This window comes from Ictidomys tridecemlineatus, chromosome 8 (genome assembly GCF_052094955.1).
Source record: "Ictidomys tridecemlineatus isolate mIctTri1 chromosome 8, mIctTri1.hap1, whole genome shotgun sequence".
Taxonomy (NCBI): domain Eukaryota; kingdom Metazoa; phylum Chordata; class Mammalia; order Rodentia; family Sciuridae; genus Ictidomys; species Ictidomys tridecemlineatus.
In genome coordinates this window covers 107,302,843-107,322,903 of record NC_135484.1, presented here as the reverse complement: position 1 = coordinate 107,322,903, position 20,061 = coordinate 107,302,843, and the positions used below count along the sequence as shown (strand labels likewise).

Genomic DNA, 20,061 nt, shown 5'->3' with positions numbered 1-20,061 from the left:
TTTATTCTGATGTTTCCTAAAGCTTTTGTGAGCAACTATAACCCTATAAATCTGCCTTCGAGATTTATGAAATGGACTCTGAAAAGTACAGGTTTTTGACTGAATCTAAGGAAACTTTTTCAGTAGTTTGGTAAAGTACACTCTTTGTAAACTTAAATTAAACATTTCCTATTTCTCCCTAATTGATCTTTCCAGAATTCAGAAATTTTTAGTGAATGTTCTTATTTTCATGACAGAACAGGTATTTGTATAAGTTCAATAAGAACCTGTTTCTTGGAGCTGGGGATGTGGCTCAAGCGGTAGCGCGCTCGCCTGGCATGCGTGCGGCCCGGGTTCGATCCTCAGCACCACATACCAACAAAGATGTTGTGTCGGCTGAAAACTGAAAAAAATAAATATTAAAAATAATTCTCTCTCTCTCTTCTCTCACTCTCTCTTAAAAAAAAAAAAAACCTGTTTCTTCTAGGACACAGTTGGAAATATTGCAGTATTAGCAAGCCTTTAACTAGAATGTCACATTTGAAAATATGACTAGGGCCATTTATGACCAAATTGTTTTAAGGAACTAAAGTTGAGTTTAAGAAGCCAATTAAAGGGCTGGGGATGTGGCTCAAGCAGTAACGCACTCACCTGGCATGCGCAGGGCGCTAGTTTCGATCCTCAGCACCACATAAAAATAAAATAAAGATGCTAAAAAAAAAAAAAAAAAGAAGAAACCAATGAAAGCCCTTGGGTGTGACTGGCTAAACTACTCTGGTGCCTTAAATACGTGGTTTCTTTCTACAATTGTATCAGGCCCAGGAACCTCAGTGTGTTTGGGGAGCCTCCGGGTAAAATCACCTAAATCTATAGATACTGCAAAGTCATATGACAAATCTTTAGTTTTCTAGCCTCAAAAGTGTGTGCGTGTGTGCGCGTGCGCTTGCTAGGGATCAAACCCAGGATCTCAAGCATGATAGGTAAGCATTCCACCACTGAGCTACACCTCCAGCTACAGATTCTGAATATTTTCAAAGTGGAGTCATCAGAATTTGCTCATATGAATGGAGAACTGTGATAGGAAAAGAGGAGTTCAGGATAATTTCCAAGATTTTGGCTAAAGCAATTGGAAAGACACAATTTGGGAAAAGGGCAGTTCTAGAAGGAAATGAGGCTATTTACCCAATGTCTGACTTTGGATAAGGTACTTAACTACCCTGAACCTTAGTTCCTCAATGGTTATCCATTGGTTATAATTGTTGCTTCGCTGCACCGTGGTCTTGAGAATTGAGATCATGATCTCTGTATTGGTATACACATGTATTCGATGTGTCCTACCCACAGCCCTGGGATAAATACATGACCATGAAACTTCCTCTGGAAGCAACTATAAGAAGACTCTGCCTATGAATGTGCACTTTCTTGCTTCTCACCCCTGCTTGTTCCACATAGAAGTAGACAGTCCTTTCTGACCTTGTAAGTTTTCTTTCTTCAAGGTCTTGGATGGTGATGGAGATGACAATGATGCTAACAGCAGCTGCTGGTGGGGTGCTGATACGTGATCATAGTCTCAAGACCTTGAAGTTTTTATAATACGTCAAGGCCATTATCTCATCTGAATCCAGAAAGGCAGGACTTATAACAATTTTCAAAATAGGAGAATGAAGTATTTAAAAACAAAAACAAACAAAAAGCCTGTCTATAAACCCAATGAGATACACCTGGCTACCTTATGGATTCATAACAAGGGGGAAAAATAGGTGGAGAAAAGGGACCTGAATTAGGTCCCTCCTCCATCTTTGAGTACAAATGTCACCCGACTGTATCCAAATGTGCCCAGCTATGAAATGGACTGTCTTCACTCCTCTGCCCCCAGGAGAGGGCCTGCTCCCACCAGGTCCTGGTTTCCCTGTCTTGTCCACTGGAACAGATCTGGTGTTAATAAATGTGTCCGGGGGGCTGTTTTACTGTATCTGAGGTTTGGACATGTAGGTGTCCTACATTGTCCTGTTCAGTTCCTCCTCTCAGTTCCTCCCAGCCATTGAGGTAGCAGATAAGGGGACTGGAGCCCAGAAGAGTCAGTGTGCTTAAGGCCACACAATTAGCAAGTGCTGTTTGAATTCCAACTCTGAGGCTTGTACCCAGCAAGGGGAATTCCTGCACATGCTCCCTCCTTCCTTTTCCTTCCAAACTGGAAAAGGGGATCAGCCCAGCTGCCTGCTCCCCTCCATGTACCAGCTGCCAGAACACAGCTGTCTCTCCATTGTTTCCCCCACCTAGGCAAGCTGAGCTGGGTGGCTGGGGCTGAGCTGGATGGGGTTACCCAGTGTTGCATCCAGCTAGGCTGTCTCCACTGCAGGAAGATCCAGCCAGAGACTGATTCTGAGCAGCAGTCCTGACTGGTGAGAGCTGAACTGATCGGTGGGTGTAGGGGGCCAGGGTATTAAGGATTGCAGGTCTGGGTGGATCAAGAACTCCCCGAAAGAAAAATTAGAATTGCCTGGGGAAGAACTGCTGGATTGAGGATTAAAGATTGGGGAATATCAGGGGGATGGAAGGGGTCCCAGGAACAGTAGAGCCCCTGGAGACAGGGAAGGGCTGGCTGTGAGTTCTAGCTCCAGTTTTTCTCTCCCCATCTGTGCTGTGGTGAAACCCCCTCTACCAGCTACCTTGCTAAGAGAAAGGGAAAAGCAACCCACAACTGGGAAGCAGGAAGGTGTAAACTGAAGAGAGGGGACACTCCTGTTCACCCATGCTTTTGGCAGGTGAGGTGGGAGCAGGAAGCACAAGGTTAGAGCCTCCGTTGCCTTCGCAGCACCGAGCTCGCCATGCCTGCCCCGCTGCTCCCACTGCTGCTGCGAGGGCTGCTGACCCGTCTGCTGCTTCCTGCTGCCCGCCTGGCCCGCCAGCACCTCCTGCCCTTGCTGCGTCGGTTGGCCCGTCGCCTGAGCTCCCAGGATGTTCGAGAGGCTCTTCTAGGCTGTTTGTTGTTCATCCTCAGCCAGCGACACCCGCCAGATGCTGGGGAGACCTCCAGAGTGGACCGCCCGGAGAGAAGGGAGAGGTTAGGCCCCCAGAAGTGAGGCCACACGTCCTGGCAGCAGCCATAGCCTGGAGTAGGAGTAGTTCTGGCAACAGCACTAAAGCAGCCTGCACTGGGCAGTCCAGTGGGGATCTGACCTGAAGGCCTCCCCCTCCCAGCAGACATGTCTCACAGACAATTGATCACTGCCCCTTCCTCCTCCTGCAATTCTTCTCAAAGACCTCTGCTAACAATCTCTGACCTCAGAGGAGAGGAGACCTCACCTCCTGGTAAATGGGGACAATTTATCTAAGAGGTGATACTTGAATCCAGACTGTTGGTCTTCCAGACTTGGGACCTACCTACCTTAAAATATGATTTTGGTTGCCTTTGGAGGCAGCACTGTTCCTAAAGCCCATCACAAAGCAAGTGCTTAATAAATATTTGTTGAATTCTTGGGATGCTTCTTTGAAAGTTTTGTCACCTACTCCTCAGTGGGTGGCAGGTGGGGAGGGGGCTGGAGGAGAGGATCACTGGGAGGCTTCCTTTGGCTGTTTGTTTCCTTGTCCACCTCAGTCTTCAAAACCTTGAAGTTGTTTATAGTGTCTAACTTTGCCCAGAAGGTCACACTTCCCCTAGTTATGGTCTGGGTCTATTTTAGAGGAAGGTTGGCTGCTAGCTCACAGAGGGAGGAAAAACCGTTTGAGTCATTTTGGAGTCATCTCAGCTAAAGATGGTGAGAAGCGGGAGACTTGTTTGCTAAGCGACCCTGCGGGTAGCCACTGGAAGGCGGGGCAGTGTAAAAATGTAGGACTTCAAGGACCTATAAAAAAATGGGGAGGGGGAAGCCTGAAAAAAAATCAACTCCTTATTCTCCCTTCCCCCAAAGGAGGTAACTGGGGATGTGTGTGTAAGAGTTGTCAGGCACATTTGCATCCCAGCCTCCGGATGATTTGTTTATGGTTTCCATGCAATAATCCCATTTCCCTGAGTCTTGGGCTCTGGTTGAGAGGGGGGACAGTGATGAATACAGGTTCCTCTCGGGATCCCCATTCAATCCCTTGTCCAGAGAAGCGACACCAAGGCTGTGCACCCTCACTCCAGTAGGACTCTCCCCGCCCCAGTCGCTTCCCGAGGAGGTCATCCACTTGTTCTCGCCACTCGAGAAGACGACCTGGGGGAGGGGCGGAGTAAAGGGGGTCTGAGTCCCTGGTTCCCTAACCCTGTCCCTTCGGAACGCTGGCCGCTCTGCCTGGGCCCACGAGCCCCTCCCACTGAGCCTCCCTCACCGCCGGCGTCCCGAAACGCTCTGCGCCCTCGAGCGGCGAACGGCGCCAGGCGGGACTGAGAGCCTGCCGCGGATCGCTGGGCGGGCGCCGCAATCGCCAGTTGCAAACCTCCCGCCCGGCGGCAAAGACCCGGTCCACCCCGGCGCGGGCAGCGCTCTGGGGCCATGGCCATAGCCTCAGGCCGGAGGTAAGGAGGCCCGGAGGGATCCCGGATCCGCCGGCCTGGGAATTTCCGTCCTCTGTGCCAAGTCCGGATGCCCCCGCCAAAGTCTCAGCAGGTGCGCAGGGAACGGCGGCGGGGGCGGCGGGGGAGCACGAGGCGCGCGCCGGGCAGGGGCGGGCTCTGCGCCGTTCTCACGCTGCTTCTGCAGTCTGATCTTCTATGGATTCTAATCTGCGGTTTCTGGAAGGGAGGGTAGTTTTCTGGGAGTTTGAAGGTGACTCCCCCTCTTCCTTGATCTCAGCAATTTACAATTGCCCGAGGTCAGAGATCTGCCTAGAGCAGAAGTCGGGGGCCTGAGCAGACCCAGTGAACAAAGACTTAATTCTTCTTGAACCCAGACCTAAAACCCACTCTTTGTACACACTTGTCTTTATTTAAAAATTCGACGTTGTATTAATCATTGATTCTTTTTATTAAATTTGGGTTTTTAAAAAATTTTTTAGTTGTAGTTGGACACAATACCTTTATTTTAGTTATTTTTGTGTGGTGCTGAGGATGGAACCCAGGGCCTCCACATGCTAGGCGAGCGCTCTACCGCTGAGCCACAACCCCAGCTCTAAATTTGGTTTTTGATCATTGCACTAGGGCTGAAGTGTAGCTCAGTGGTGTCCCTAGTATGTTCAGGGTCATGTTCATGAACCCCAGCACATAGTCGATCTTGTCTTTTCTTTGCCTTTCTTTTCTTTCTCTTGCTTCCTCTCCTTTCTTCTTTCTTTCCTAGTACTGGGAATTGAACCAGGAGCGCTCTATCACTGAGCTACATCCCCAGCCCTTTTTATTTTTTTAATTTTGAGACAAGGCTTCTCTAAGTTGCCTGGACTGTCCTGGAACTTGCCTTCCTCCTGCCTCAGTCTCCCTAGTAGCTGGGATTACAGGCCTGCATCATTGCACCCAGCTGATACCCAACACTTTCAAACAAACCAAAATTCCACTTTGCATTACAATTTATCATGATGATGATGATGATGATGATGATGATGATTTTGGCATCTCTTAAATTTGGTGTCTTAGGTAGCATCTCACTGTCCTCACTCTAGAACCAGCCCTGCCACAAAGGCCATGAAGACAATCACAAACACAACTGAGAACATGACACATGTTCTAGTGATAACCCCCCCCCCCCAGGGCTCAGCAAACACATTTCCAGCAAACACAGATGGCTTGTTGATGACAGCTGAGAGGACACAGGCCTGGAGAGAGAGGGCTGTGTGCTGGTGGTGAGGCATGCTTACAAGTAACCCAGGGGAGGAAGGAGTCTGGAGTATGCCACAGTCCCCAGTGGAATAGGGAATAAGGTGGGATATGGGGGTCTGAAGGACCAAAGTTCCCCTCCATTCCCTGTGACTGAGATCTGATTCCATGAAGGGAGAGAACCACAAGACTGGGCAGAGGACTGACTAATTTAGCTAGAAAATCTCCAGGCACAGACCTGTGTTAGTGGGCCTCCGAAGGCTGTCCAGCAGAGGGCGTGGACACCCAGCCACCTTCTCTGTCTGGGAAGGGTACCCTGATGGGTATGGGTCTGGCCCTGGCCCAGGCAGGGTGTGTGCCAAATAGACTTCTCTCCAACAATAATAGGCCTGGCTGTTGCCATCCCTTGAGCAGGCCAGGCCCCATGGGGATGGGGAGAGGAACCAACCTTCCCTAGTCTGGTTTCCTGGGGACCCTCACCACTTCCTCCTGTTTCCTTATACTTCCAGCCCCCTTTGCACACAACTGCAGCCACTAACCCCCGAGCCTGGCTGTGCCTGGCGGATACTGACCACCAGTCCTGCCACCCCCACAGGGCCAGAGCCAGAAAGGAAGGTGGGAGTGAGGCAGGGGGCCAAGGAGAAGGGGAGGCAATAGCAAGGTGAGGAAGAGAGAGAGACCGGACAAACATGAGGGTAGGAACCCAAGGTTGTGGACAGACATGAGCCACTCAAAAGCCAAGGGACAGTGCCTAGAAAAATACCACCCACCCCATCTTCCTGCCCTCTGTTTGCTTCCTGCTGTGGGGAAGATGTGTATCATCTCCACCAGAGCTGTAAGGCTGGGGACAGCTCTACCCACTGCCCTATATAAAACCCCTCCCTCCTCAGGGCCCAGGCTTTCTTGGGGAGAGGTATGATTTTGCAGTGTCCCTATGATTTTAGTACCACTAATTGTTTGATGTTATTTTATTGGTACCAGGGATTGAACCCAGGGGCGCTCAACCACTGAGCCCTTTTTTGTATTTCATTTAGAGACAGGGTCTCAATAAGTTGATTATAACCTTGCTAAGCTGATTAGAACCTCCATAAGCTGCCAAACCTGGCTTCAAACTCACTATTCTCCTGCCTCAACCTCCTGAGCTGCTGGGCACCCAGGCGCTAATTGTTAATTAGTGTGTATGACTTCTCCAGGGGACAGGCCTCTGGGGTGATTGAGGGTGGGGTAAGCAGTCTAGGTTGAATTTTCTCTCCCCAGGACACTTCCAACCTTTGGATAGTCCTAAAGCACTGAGCACTGAGGTAGGGGCAGAGAATGACCCCCTGATTTACTTTCCAACAAGAACAAAAAGGAATCCCTGCTCCTCCCTTGGAGGTACATGGTGGACCCCTCCTCAACACGGACCCCATCAGCCAGAGAAGGATATGGAGCTCAGCAAGGATTCCACCTCTGACCTATATCGTCTCTGGGACAATAGGATTTGTGCAGGATGTTGGGCTCTTCCTGGCTTTCTCTTCCATTCCCAGCAGTGCCTCAGTTTTCCAAAGTGCTCGATTTAGAAACGGTAGATCATGAGGGGGGCGAGGACTCTGCCTCTCTCCCCTACACAGAGACAAGAGACAGAGACAGAGACACTCATCCCTTCAAGTCAGAGCTGTGGGTGGCATGATGTTTATGGACCTATGGCCATGTGTATGTGTCATGGGTAGAAAAACCCACCACCCAGGTCACAAATGATTGAGTCCTAAGAATCCCACAAGGGAGTGGGTGAAAGGGACAGAAGTCTTATTGAAACGAAAGGAGAAGGGATCTAAACTGGAAAAGGTGGGACACTGGAAAGAAAAGAGGCTCTGTGTAGTGTAGCGGCGTGGGCGGGGTTTGGGGCGGGATAACGGAACACCTCAGCTGAGCCTGGCGGATCCTGGTGGTGGGGGCGTCCGGGCCTGTGAAAAGTCCCTGGGATGGAACGAATGGGACTTTGCACAGCCTCGACGCGGAAGGGACTAGGGGCTCCTAGTGTGGAGCTGTGCCCTCCAGGCCCACACGCCTAATAACGGGCTGGGTTAGTGTGGCCCTAAGAAATAATGCGACCAGATGGCCCTGGGACGCAGGGTGTCCTGGTGCAGGTCCCGGCGCGCGCAGATCTGCTAAGCGGGAGACCCTGGGGGCGGGGGGCGGGGGGCGGGGCGAGGCCGGCGGGGTAGCGGGAGGTGGTGGCTGGCGCGGGCCGGGGGCGGGCTCAGCGGAGGGCGGGTTTGAAAGCTCTCCTGCGGGCGCGGGAAGCTGCAGAGAAAGCGCCCAGGTCTCCGCGCGGAGGAGTTCTTCTCCGGCAGGTGCGCCGAGGGCCTTGGGTGGGCGCGTGCCGGGGACGGCCGGGCGTGGGGTGGCGCGTCCAGCTTGCCACGAGGGAGGGAGGCCAGGCCAAACAGCTCCGCGGCCTGGCGACCGTCGCCTGTCCCCCGCTTCCCTGGCCTGACTCGTGCAGAGCGCGCAGCACGTGGCACACCCAGGCTCTGGGCGCTGGGGATTTCTGTGGGGACCACCACCGGAGTGGGGCATGGGTGGCCTGGCTCCCGGGCCTAAAAGCTGCTGTTGCCTCGCGGACCTCCATAAGACGCAGGCGAGGGGACAGTTAATCCTGGTCGATTGTCTTCAAGACATGGGAGGGGCCAGGACACCGTGTTTGCAGTGAGGGGAATGGGGACGGGGGCGACGCAGATGGAGGTAGGGGAGCTGTCCCTTTAAGTATCCCTTTTATTGGCCAAATTCTTGTCCCTGATTCCCCCCCCCCCCCCCCCCCCCGTTCCTGGCGCGTCCACATTTACTTACAGAGTAAATGAGAGACAAGGATAGCAAACGCCGGGCTTTATCCTCGGGGGAGAGCAGCAATGGGCCCTCACCATCCTAGGGATCTCTCCCCAAACCTGTACCGACCCTTGGCTCACTCATCTCAGTAACCTCCAGACCCTCGGACTTGTCCTCCTGTCTGTGAGTTCTTCATGCCTGAATGTAAATATGTGATGGGATGGAGATGAGGTACCCTACCTCTGACAAACATGTCAGGCTGGGAATGATCTGGGCCCCCACTTTATTCTTCTATTTATTTATTTATATTTATGGGGGTTGACTGGGGATTGAACCCAGGGGTGTTCTACCATTGATCTTCATCCTCAGCCATTTTTTTTTTTAACAGAGTTGCGCTAAATTGCCAAGGGTGGCCTCAAACTTGCCAACCTCCTGTCCCAGCCTCCCCAGTAGATGGGATTATAGGCCTGTTTTTTTCCCTTTAATTGGAGCAGAGACCCCCTCCCTTCCCCAGTCTACAGGGACATTTGGGAATCAGTCTTTATACCTCCCTGCCCAGCCAGAAAGGAACCTAGAATGAAATGAGCATTGAGTTTGAATCCTGGCTCCCCATTCACCTACTCAGTGAACTTGGGCAAGTGACCCAACATCTCTGAATCCCACCTGGCCCATCTGCTCATCGGAAACAATCTAGAACTAGCTTCTGGATAGTTGAGAGAAAGAGGGGATCTGCAGTAGTGACTGGCCTATAGGGCACCCTGGGGAATGGAGATTTGATGTAGCACAAAGGTATGCCTGAAAGTTGGGTTAAGAGAGGTGTTAGGAACCTAGGGGCAGGGAGGGGCTCCGTTTTGTGGCTGCTTTCAAGACTTGACAGGCCAAGGCATGGCCCTGGGACACCAGATGGTCTGAGCTGGTATCAGATCCCTGGTTGCTGCTGGGCAAAACCTGACAAGAACAGAACACCTAAGCTGGCCAGTGGAATGTAAAGATGTGGGCAGGGGTGGGTGGAGGGGTGCCCAGTGGAATTGCAGGGCACCCAGGACTGGGGTGGGGACTGTGTAGAACAGGGGCCGGGCTGGGAAAGAGGACAAAAATAGACATTTCCCCAAGCCTAATGCACTTTGCTAAGGGGAGGGGGCTATTCTGCCAGGAGTCCTTCCTGTGGGGGGTGGGGTGGAACACGGGCTCTGTGGAGGTGAGAGATGGCGGGGTCCCTCCCTGGTACAGATGAAAAACCTGAGTCCTTCCTCCACTCCAGCAGAGCCCTCTTGTCCTTATCCCTCTAGAAGACATCAATACTATTGTTTGCCACTCTGTCCCCAGTGCCTAGCAACAATGCCTGGTTGCATACTGAGGTCCTTAGTAAATATTTGTTGAAAGAGGATTGGAAGAAGAAGCCTTCCACCTCCATTTGGAGGTATGCCCCCACCCCTGCGACCCAGCTTTAGACTGAGGGATGAGGAAGATCTGTGGAGTCTAGAATTTATCCAGGAAGGGGTGAAAAAGCCCATGGAGGATCTCAGAGTCCCCTGCTGTCACTGCTGTGACCTTCAGGTGCAGGGGGCTCCCCTTGCAATCTTATCTCCCCTGCAGCTCTGGGCCTTTTATCTCCTGGGTTTGCTTTTGTGCTCATAAGGCTTCTCAGAAAGAGGCCCATGAGGCCAGGGGGGTCCTCTCCTGCTTTGCCCCATACCACCTTTTTCACTCTAGGCCCTCCTTCAGGACCATGTGGACAAGGTGTGCTGCCCAGCCTGCCTTAGGACCCCCTCCTAGGGGCTGCCCAGGCCCCTTCTGTTCTCCCCTTCTGTTAGTGAGCAAGTGCCTGGACAGGGAGCAGAAGGCCGGCCTCCAGACAGCAGCACACCTGGTTCCAGAGCTAGGCTCACCTGGAGGGTGGGCCAGTGCATGCCAGCAGGGCCTCCCAGGCCATCTAATGGAAAGCTGTTTAACCTTCTGGTGCCAGGGAGCCTCCTCCTACACAAGTGAGGCACAGAGAGGCCGGTGGCTGGGAGCTTTGGGACTCAGCAGTTTGGGTCTGTGTCTGAGCCCCTACCCCTCCAATCTTCCCTTTAAGGCCAATCTCAGAAAGGAGAAGAAAACAGCGGCCTAGAGTGGAACTCACAGGGGGATGGGATGACCTTTGGGCCAGTACTGGGGGTCAGAGTGGCTGGTCTGGGTTGTGAGAAGGGTCACATCCCCATACCCTTTGTGAAATATTTCCCTGGAAATCTGGCTGGGAATTAGGAAGCCTCTGGGCAGTGGTTGAAAAGAAAGGTTTAAGATGCCCCTAGGAGAGAGGCCAGTCTGGGGTGCTTTCAGTAGGGGACAGGCTCCACAAAGCCTACTCTGTCCTTGAATCCAGGGGCTCCTGGGTAAATTGACAGATCAGACTTGCGGAGGGGGCCTGGGGCCTCTGCAGATTTGTTTGTTTTTTGTTCTGTGCCTTGCTCCCCCTGCCTCTGGCTGTCCCCTCCACTTTGTTCCTGTCCTCCAGCTCACCTTCCATTGTCAGCACAGCCTCTGACCCTTCTCATCTCTTCTCTGTCTTTGACTATCTTTCCCTCTCTCTCAATCATGCTTCCTCCTCCTTCTTTCCTGCTCTCCACCCTCCTGTTTCCCAGCTTATAAACTGCTTCGGCTGCTGGATAAAAATAGCGGTGGCAGCGGCCAGGCCGGGAGCCAGGTGGAGGCTGAACAGCCATAGGGGCCCCATCAGACTGGCCTGCTGGGCCAGAGGGTCTATCCGAGTGGTCCTGAGGGGCAGGACCCAGAGGGAATCCTGTGGGACTCTCCACTTGCCTGCTCTGTCTGCCTCGTCCCCTCCTCCCCACAAGAGTCTGAGGAGGGCTTGGTGGAAGCAGGGCCTCCCATTGCTTCTGCCCCCAGCAAGCGTCAGAGGGAGGGAGCCGTCAGCCAGGCGCAACTGAGAACAACAGCACCATGACCACCACCAGTCACCAGCCTCAAGACAGGTAGGTACTGGGGGCAGGGGAGGGGACCTGGGCTAGGGATCAAGGGAATGGGTCTCCAGGGTGGTGGGGGCAGTGTTCCTTGGAATTTGGAATTGCCACCACAGGATGGCCTTCCGGCCAGGTAGCTCTAAGTCAGGTTTGCTTTGGGCTGGGAACCATGCATGTCTTGGCTGGGTCTGGCAGGGGAGTCTGCAGGGGGGCACAAGGTGGCAGCAGCTTGTCTGGCCTGTCAGTGTTTCCAGTATTGCTCTCCAGCTAGTCCCACAGCTTCTGTCCCCTTGCGCCACCACTGGGGAGATACTTGGCAATACCCCTCATTCCAGAGCACATCTGGCAAAACCTCCCTGTCCCTCAGGACTACCCTAGGGCCTGTGCCTCAGATTACCCCACCCCACCCTGGTCCTAGATATGACCTTCCCACTTCTAGAGCCTGTGAACTCCCTCAAGTTAGAGCTGCCGTAGCAATTACGAGGAGGAGTTTTGGAGGGAGAGGCTGTATGGGTTTGAGCTCTACAGTGGTGTGGGACATGACAGTGTTGATGAAGCCCTGCCACACTTTGGCCAGGCTTCAGGCTGTCCTTCACTCTGCCTCGGGCCACCACACCCCCCCTTACATTTCCCCTGCCTACCTTCTTTTCTTTCTGTGCCAGAGTTTATGGAACCAGGCCACTTTGTGGGGTCTTTTAACTTGGTCTCTTGGAGACCGTTTCCCCACCTGTGAAACAGATAAGCACATCCACTTCACAGGGCTGTATGCAGGGGAGAGAATTGAAGTACAGGCCCAGGTGCTTCCTCTCCTTCCCAGGCAGCACGGTGCCCCAGCCTGGCCCCCTCTTCTGCGGTGATTCCCTGAAGCCCTCTCCCCTCTTCACCACCTGTCTTCCCACCCCACCTCTGACCCTCTGTCCTGTATGACCTTGCCTGGGAGTTTTGCCCTTCATTATGGGCCTCCAAATCAACCCTTTAGCATGTTTACTTCAAGGGGGATATGAAGGCTTTGGGGACTGCATTTGTCATAGCTCAGATCTATCTATATGGGACACTCACCAAGACCCTCTCCATATGAGGTGTATGATGTTCCCCTACCCCGTGGCCAGGCCTCCTCCTCAGTGCCTTGGGTCAACTCTGAAGAATGTGAGTCTTGGCTGCTGAGAGGGTATGACACACATATCTGGAGATAGCCATGGGCCTTAGTGACCCTGGTGCACCAGGTTGCTAAGCTTGTAGGTAAGGCCTACATAATTAAATACTGGCCTGGCTGGAGCCGGATGGCCTTTATTTATACCGGGCCCAGATGATTGTCCAGATGACGTCCAGTAGCTGCAGACCTCTTGGCCTGCCTTTGGTAGTATGACCTATAAAACCAGTTCTGTCTGGACCAGGGGGAAAAAAAACAACAGCAGTAGCTCTCTCCTTCCCTGCCTCCCAGGCACCCCACCCTCCTGTTCTGCTAGATCCAGAATGGTCTGGGAGCTTCTTGACCTCAGAATCCTCTTTGGGGAACCATACAGTTCCTGCCCAGATGCACACTCACTTCCAGACAGCCAGCCTGGTGGGAGCAGAAGACTCCTCGCCCTTTGTTTTCTCACTCTCCCGCCCACACCAGCCCTTCAGCAGGATTTTCAAAACCATCTCCGGATATGTGGGTCACACTGGTTCCCAGCCTGCAGGATCCCCTGAGTGTTTGAAGGCTGAGAACCAAGGTCCTATCAGCCATGCCATTCAGTCCTGGGTCCTTGGACTCCACATATTCCCTGGGAGAACTGAAGAGATTGAGGGCAGGGAGGAAGGGGTCTCAGGTTGACCTGGAAGGGTGGGTAGGATGGAGGGTCACTTGGCTTCTCTTTCCTCCCATCCCAGATACAAAGCTGTCTGGCTTATCTTCTTCATGCTGGGCTTGGGGACACTGCTCCCCTGGAATTTTTTCATGACAGCCACTAAGGTGAGACGGGGTGGGGGGGAACTGGGTTCCATGGGGGCATGTCCTCTGGGCTTCCAGGGCCTGGGTATGTGCATTTGGGCATAGGAAGGGACAGAGGTTTCAACATTTTATCTTCAACCCTTGCAGTATTTCACAAACCGCTTGGACATGTCTCAGAATGTGTCCTTGAATGTTGCTGTATTGAGCAAGGAGATACAGGACCCAGCTGTCCCCACAGCACCCTTACCAGAACAGAGGTCTCTCAGTGCCATCTTCAACAATGTCATGACCTTGTGTGCCATGCTGCCACTGCTGCTCTTCTCCTGCCTTAACTCCTTCTTGCATCAGAGGTGAGTACCTACCTCTGCCCCAGCGCTGCCATTACTGCCTCCTGCCCACCCCTCATTGCTACCCGGGGCCTCTCCTGTAGGATCCCCCAGTCTGTACGGATCCCAGGCAGCCTAGTGGCCATCCTGCTGGTATTCCTGGTCACTGCCATCCTGGTGAAGGTGCAGCTGGATGCTCTGCCTTTCTTCGTCTTCACCATGATCAAGATCATACTCATTAATTGTAAGCTTGGGCCGGGAGCGGACGATTGTCATGAGCAGTTTGGGTTCAAAGGCTTGAACCTGCCTGGGCTGGGCTGGGTGTGAGGCAGAGAGAAGCTCAGCATGAAACCTCACTGGGAGGGGCTGGGGTTGTGGCTCAGCAGTAGAGGCTCACCTAGCACGTGTGGGGCGCTGGGTTTGATCCTCAGCACCACATAAAAATTTTAAAAAATAAAGGTATTGTGTTCAAATGTATTTCGTTCAACTAAAAAAAAAAAAAAACTACAAAAAAATAATGCCTCACTGGTAGCAAGCAGGAATCACAGGGCCTTATTTTCCTTTGGACCCTTGACTGCCAGCCCCACCATCCCTTGCTGATACTCATCCTGTTCCCCAGCATTTGGCGCCATCCTGCAGGGCAGCCTGTTTGGTCTGGCTGGCCTCCTGCCCGCCAGCTACACAGCCCCCATCATGAGTGGCCAGGGCCTGGCAGGCCTCTTCGCCTCAGTGGCCATGATCTGCGCCATTGCCAGTGAGTCCTAACGTTCACTTGCCTATGGCCCGGGGGAGGGGGTGTGGGGGAGAAGGGATGCGGCCTCTCTCTGATCACAGACCTTGTCTATCCCAGGTGGCTCAGAGCTGTCAGAAAGTGCCTTTGGCTATTTTATCACAGCCTGTGTGGTTGTCATTTTGGCTATCATCTGTTACCTGGGTCTGCCCAGGCTGGTGAGCAAATGGAGGGATCTGGGGTTTGGTGGGTGGGGAGGTTCAGGGTCTAGACCAAGAGTCTGGAACTGAAACTGGGGGAGGCAGGAGTTCCAGCAATGCCTCTGACTCTGCCTCCCTGTCTCCCTTGCTCCATAGGAGTTCTACCGCTACTACCAGCAGCTCAAGCTTGAGGGGCCTGGGGAGCAGGAAACCAAGTTGGACCTCATCAGTAAAGGTCTCGTAGCCAAAGGAAGCAGCGGGGGCGGGCGGCATGCCAGGCAGGAGCAGCATGAACATGAGCAGAGGGGACAAGAATGGACACACTGTATTAGCTGGCAGCCATGAGCCAGTGGAGGACAGAGCAACCAGGGGTGGAGGTAGGGGGACCGTAGGAAATGAGGGCTGGGAATGTTAAAATGTGGGGAGATCCTATGACCCTGATGCCCCAGGCATGTGGACTGAAGGCGCCAGGAAGCAGTTTCTGATTTGGGGTAGGGAGTCACATGACCTGAAGGCCCTGGGAATGGTTAATCCCTGGGTGGGGGGCTCAAGCCCTGGGGATTTGGAAGGGAGGTCTTAGCTAAGAGTTAGGGTATGGCTATGGTCCAGGTAAAGCTACGTCCACTGTAGCTAACCCTGTCTTTTCCTCCATCCTTCCCACAACTCAAGATTCTTCTACAACCTGTCACCTGCCAGGAGAGGAGCCAAGAGCGAGCAAAGAGGAGTCCGGGATCTCAACCCCCAATTCTCAGGCTACCAGCAGAAACCCCTCTATTGGAGCCATCCTCAAAAATGTATGTGGGGCAGGGCTTCTTACCCTCTGTCCCTCACCTCTTTTCTTTCTTTTTGCTCCCTCCCTCTCCCTTTCCTCTAGTTCCCTTTTTGACCCGAGACTTGTCACATTCCTGGATTCTTACATGTGCACACGTGCATGTGTATTTTCTTGGTTCTTTAATGCAAACCACCATGAAGACAGGGATCCAGAGAAGCCAGGTGTGTGGTGGGGCACACTCAATCCCAATGACTTTGGAGGCTAAAGCAGGAGGATCACAAGTTCAAGGCCACCCTCAGAAACTTAGCAAGACCCTGTCTAAAAATAAAGGATAAAAAGGGTTGGGGGATGTAGCTCAGTGGCAGAGTGTCCATGGGTTCAATCCCCAAAACCAAAAAAAGAAAAAGCTGACTGAATCTTATTCCTTTTCTCTAGATCTCAGTCCTGGCCCTCTCTGTCTGCTTCAACTTCACGATCACCATTGGGTTATTCCCTGCTGTGACTGCTGAGGTCAAATCCAGCATCGCAGGCACCAGCGCCTGGGGTGAGAACACTGCAGCTTCCCGACACATAGGGTCTCAGGCAGGACTGGGAATGAAGTTGAGCGAGCCTGGATTGCCTTCTACCCAGGCAGACCTTTCTGGGTCCATTTGTCCTTCCCTGCGCTGGAAGCATCTTTTCTTTCTGTATGGTTGGGGAAGGCGAGGGCCAGTGAGGGCCGGAGTTGCTTGTCTGTTTCTCTTCCCTTACTCCTCCCCCTCCTCTTCCAGGAGATTACTTCATTCCTGTGTCCTGTTTCTTGACTTTCAATATCTTTGACTGGTTGGGCCGGAGCCTTACAGCTGTTTTCATGTGGGTAAGTGGAGGAAGGGATATTGGTCCCCTGTGGGAAAAAGGAGTCCAGCCTGAGACCCAGAAAAGGGGCCTTTTTTTTTTTTTAAAGATCCAGACATAATTTATATATAATTAAGTGTATAAGTCTTACGTGTACAACTTAACGTGTGTGTGTGTGTGTGTGTGTGTGTGCACCTACCCAAATCAAGTTGTAGAACATCCCAGCACTCCACAGGGCGCTCCTAATCAATGGCCCCCTAAAGGTAACCAGGCTTAGTGGCCAGTCCAGTCCCCAGGGTCTTTAAATGGAACCCAGGGCTCAGCCTGGCTGAGGCATCGCCCTGTCCCTGCAGCCTGGGAAGGACAGCTGCTGGCTGCCGAGCCTGGTGGTTGCGCGGCTGGTGTTTGTGCCACTGCTACTGCTGTGTAACGTCCATCCCCGTCGCTACCTGGCTGTGGTCTTCAAGCATGACGCCTGGTACATCTTCTTCATGGCCTCCTTCGCCTTCTCCAACGGCTACCTCGCCAGCCTCTGCATGTGCTTCGGGCCCAAGTGAGTGGGGCCAGGCATTTGTCAGGGTCTAGAGCTCTAAGCGGGGACCCTCAGTAGAGAGAAAGAGGGCAAAAGGAGACTTTCTGGTGCTGAAGCTGATGGCCGCCGGGGAGGGGCTCGAGAGCCGTGGTAAGGGCTGAGGTGCCCAGGCTGCTTAGGTGGAGCTATGGGAAGGACCTGTTGTGGCAGCATGGAAGACACCCCCCCAGTACACAGTCCCCAAAGAGGCAGAAACAGGTTGGGGTTAGGAAAGGAGGACAGATCGGTCTCCCTACCCCAGATACTGGGGACTGTGGCTGGGGCCGGGGCTGGGCAGTCAGCCCTGGGTCGTCTTCCTTCCCTCCTTTAGGAAAGTCAAGCCGGCTGAGGCGGAGACCGCGGGAGCCATCATGAACTTCTTTTTGTGTCTGGGCCTGGCACTGGGGGCTGTCCTCTCCTTCCTGCTTCGGGCAATTGTGTGACCATGGATGGACAGAAGGACTGCACTGCTGGCCTGCCACCTGCCCCTTTTGCCAAGGATGAGCAGGGTAGTCTGAAGGTTTTCTCTTCTTTTAAAGCCAACTTCTGCTTTCTTATGCCCTGTGTGGGGCCTGGATGTCCAGGCCCTGGGGAGGGAGCCTCTGATGGACACTGAGAACACTGGGCTTGAGGGTCAGACAGGAGGGGCGTGGCCTCTGACTGATGGCTGACTGGTCCCTGCAAGGCAGGTGAGGCTCCTGGGCTCAGAGAGCGTGTATAAGTGTTTTGTTTCTATCTGCCTACACCAGGGGTGGCTGGGGGGCCAAGACTGACCGTTGTATGGTCTGATCTGATATTTCCCCTCCCTCCTTTCTCCCCACGTGCTTCCTCCCCTTTCTCCCTGTCCCTTTCCCCTGCCCTTCACCCATCCCTACCCATCATGCACACTATATTAGATGCTATTTTATTGCCTTTTTTTTTATACTCAACAGAAACCAGGTGCCTTCAGAGGCTCTCTGATTAAATTAAAAACAATTTTTTTTTTCCTCTCTGTGCCTCCCTGTGTCCTCAGGCGACAGCTTAAGGCCTTGGCATGGTAGAAGATAGGAAGTATGGGTCTGGAGGGATGAGCAGGACCCAGCTGTAGGCCTGAGGGGTTGGGCCTCAGAGGAGCTGTAGTGACCCCTGCTGGGCCCACAGGGGAGGGACAGGCCTCCAGCCAGGACACCCCAACTGTGGCCCAGACAGAAAAGCCAAGTTTTTTCTTTGTTGCTTCATTTCTCCTTTCACAAGGCTGGAGACAGAGACAGCTTCTTGTCTTTTCTTGGTCTTAACTGCTGCCCACCCCCCCAACTCTGTCCTCAGTCCCTGCAATGAACTCTGAAAAACTGGCCAGCTCCACCCCCAGCTCTTGGCGGCACTCCTACATCACTGGGCAGGAAGAGGCTGAGGCCTGAGGGTTCTCCCCTGCCTGGCACCCAGCCCTGACACTAAAAGCTTGGCCTGCCAGACTTCCTGGGGAACAAGGAGCCTATGTGTCCCTCATATTGAAGCTGGACTTCTTCCTTCTCAGCCCAGACTCTAGCCTAAGGAGGGGTGGTTTGGAATGGGACTGTGAGAGTCTCAGTGAAGGGGTTCTCACTACTGAGACCCCTGCCCAAGAATAACTGCCTGGCTAGAGGGAAGTGCAATCCTCTAGTCATGGTGACCCTCCAGCCCCAGCACTTGGGTATGAGTCTCAGAAAGGCAGGAGGTTTTGCTGCCCTGCCTGGGCTGTCTGTTCACTGATCTCTGACCAGCACATTGCTACTGAGTTGGCACCTCTGGCAGAACTTCCTCTCTTATGGGAGTTTTTTTTTTAATTGAAGGCTTCAGGCCTCACTAAATTCTGTTAGCTTATTTTTCACTCTTCCATGAGCTCAAGCCCTAATGGGGTTGTTAAGTATACCATCTTAGTGGGAACTGAAGTCCAGGTGCTAATTTGTCAAACTAGAGTATGTATCTGAGGTGAAGGTAGACAAAGTCTTCCTTCCAATCTGGTTCAAGCTGCTGGTTGCTTAGGATTCTTCCTCCTGATGTGATGTACCTGATGTGATGCAAACTGAACCTACAGACCTGAGATCTTTCTCCTCTGCTTGCCCTCAGGCCTCCCTGCTTTCCCCATTGTACCCAAACCCCATATCCCTATTGGATCCCTATTGGATCTTCCTTAAGGCCAGCCCCTCCCCCCACCACCTGTATTTCTTCCAGAGGACCCTTTACCACTTCCCTACCTGGCCTTTTGGGACCAAGTCCCAGGTCTTCTCTGATCCATCCCAAATGTGGCCACAAGAATAATCTAAGGCCAGGCATGGTGGTGCATACCTGTAATCCAAGCACTGGGGTGGTTGAGGCAGGAAGATCACAAGTTCAAGGCCAGCCTTGGCAATTCAATGAGACCCTGACTCAAAATTTAAAAAGGTAGTTCAGAGTTACAGTGTTCCTGGGTTCCATTCCTGGTACTAACCAAAAAAAAAAAAAAAAGAAAAGAAAGAAAGAAAAAGAAGAAGAAAGAAAGAAAGAATCTGAAAACCAATTTAGGGGTGTGTTCATTCCTTGCTCTGGAGCATGTACCTATCTCACTATTATGTTTTTATCTTTTTTCTCCCTGCGACTGGGGATTGAACACAAGCCTTGTGTTTGCTGGACAAGTGCTCTATCACTGAGCTACATCTCTAGTCTTTATTTTGAGCAGGGTCTTACTGAGTTCCCCAGGCTGACCTTGAATTTGGATTCTTCCTGCCTCAGCCTCCCACATAGCTGGGATTTTAGGCACATACCATAGTGGCTTATGTACTTTTCTTTGTCCAGCTACAAGACCACCATGTTTTTGAAGTTAGGTCTGTTTGACTCATGTTTTGGGTTTTCAACTTCAAAATGCTGTGCCTAGCTCCCAGAGGTACTTGGGAAATTTTGCTGCACTGCATCTGCTTGTGTCCCTGTGATATCTGTAGTTTCATCTTCTCCACATGCCTGACTCCAGCTATGTGGTGGTGCTCATCGTCCATGCCCTGGCATGTTATGTAGGTTCCTCCCAATCCCAGCAATGGTTCAAATAAAGAGAAGGCTATACCCATTTTCTGTACTTAAACCGATGTTAAAGGAAATTACTGGAATATCTTTTCTGAAAAGAAAATCTTAATGTAAATGCCAAAATTGGCAACTAGGTGCAGTGTCAGATTCTGACCACAAGTGGGCACTCTGCAAGCAACACTACACTGGGGGAGCCTGGTAGTAGGAGGCG

General features: G+C 52.5%; 2 protein-coding genes across 5 annotated transcripts; both read left to right on the top strand.

Annotated features, from left to right (window-relative positions):
• Positions 1-1,896: 1,896 nt before the first annotated feature.
• Mymx (myomixer, myoblast fusion factor) lies at positions 1,897-3,462 on the top strand. Its single transcript, XM_078018592.1, has one exon. The coding sequence runs from the start codon at positions 2,808-2,810 to the stop codon at positions 3,060-3,062; it is 255 nt and encodes an 84-aa protein (XP_077874718.1). The 5' UTR covers positions 1,897-2,807; the 3' UTR covers positions 3,063-3,462.
• Positions 3,463-4,273: 811 nt separating this feature from the next.
• Slc29a1 (solute carrier family 29 member 1 (Augustine blood group)) lies at positions 4,274-19,893 on the top strand. 4 transcript variants are annotated; one of them, XM_013355805.4, is made up of 13 exons: positions 4,274-4,568; positions 11,399-11,484; positions 13,345-13,426; positions 13,553-13,755; positions 13,836-13,975; positions 14,351-14,485; positions 14,582-14,679; positions 14,818-14,896; positions 15,331-15,455; positions 15,869-15,977; positions 16,204-16,289; positions 16,621-16,820; positions 17,170-19,893. In XM_013355805.4, the coding sequence occupies exons 1-13, from the start codon at positions 4,545-4,547 to the stop codon at positions 17,279-17,281; spliced, it is 1,479 nt and encodes a 492-aa protein (XP_013211259.2). In that variant the 5' UTR covers positions 4,274-4,544; the 3' UTR covers positions 17,282-19,893. The 4 variants fall into 4 exon arrangements, with proteins under 4 accessions (XP_013211259.2, XP_040138661.2, XP_013211260.2 ...); XM_040282727.2 differs by having other exon boundaries at positions 4,276-4,477; XM_013355806.3 differs by lacking the exon at positions 4,274-4,568 and adding an exon at positions 7,941-8,037.
• The last annotated feature ends 168 nt before the right edge of the window (positions 19,894-20,061 follow it).

Bases quoted from the DNA above. Each gene is read 5' to 3' on its own strand.
- Mymx (XM_078018592.1), top strand. From the start codon at position 2,808: ATGCCTGCCCCGCTGCTCCCACTGCTGCTGCGAGGGCTGCTGACCCGT.
- Slc29a1 (XM_013355805.4), top strand. From the start codon at position 4,545: ATGCCCCCGCCAAAGTCTCAGCAG. The intron at 15,456-15,868 runs GTATGTGGGGCA...CCTTTTCTCTAG, and splicing joins TTGGAGCCATCCTCAAAAAT to ATCTCAGTCCTGGCCCTCTC. The intron at 15,978-16,203 runs GTGAGAACACTG...CTCCTCTTCCAG, and splicing joins CGCAGGCACCAGCGCCTGGG to GAGATTACTTCATTCCTGTG.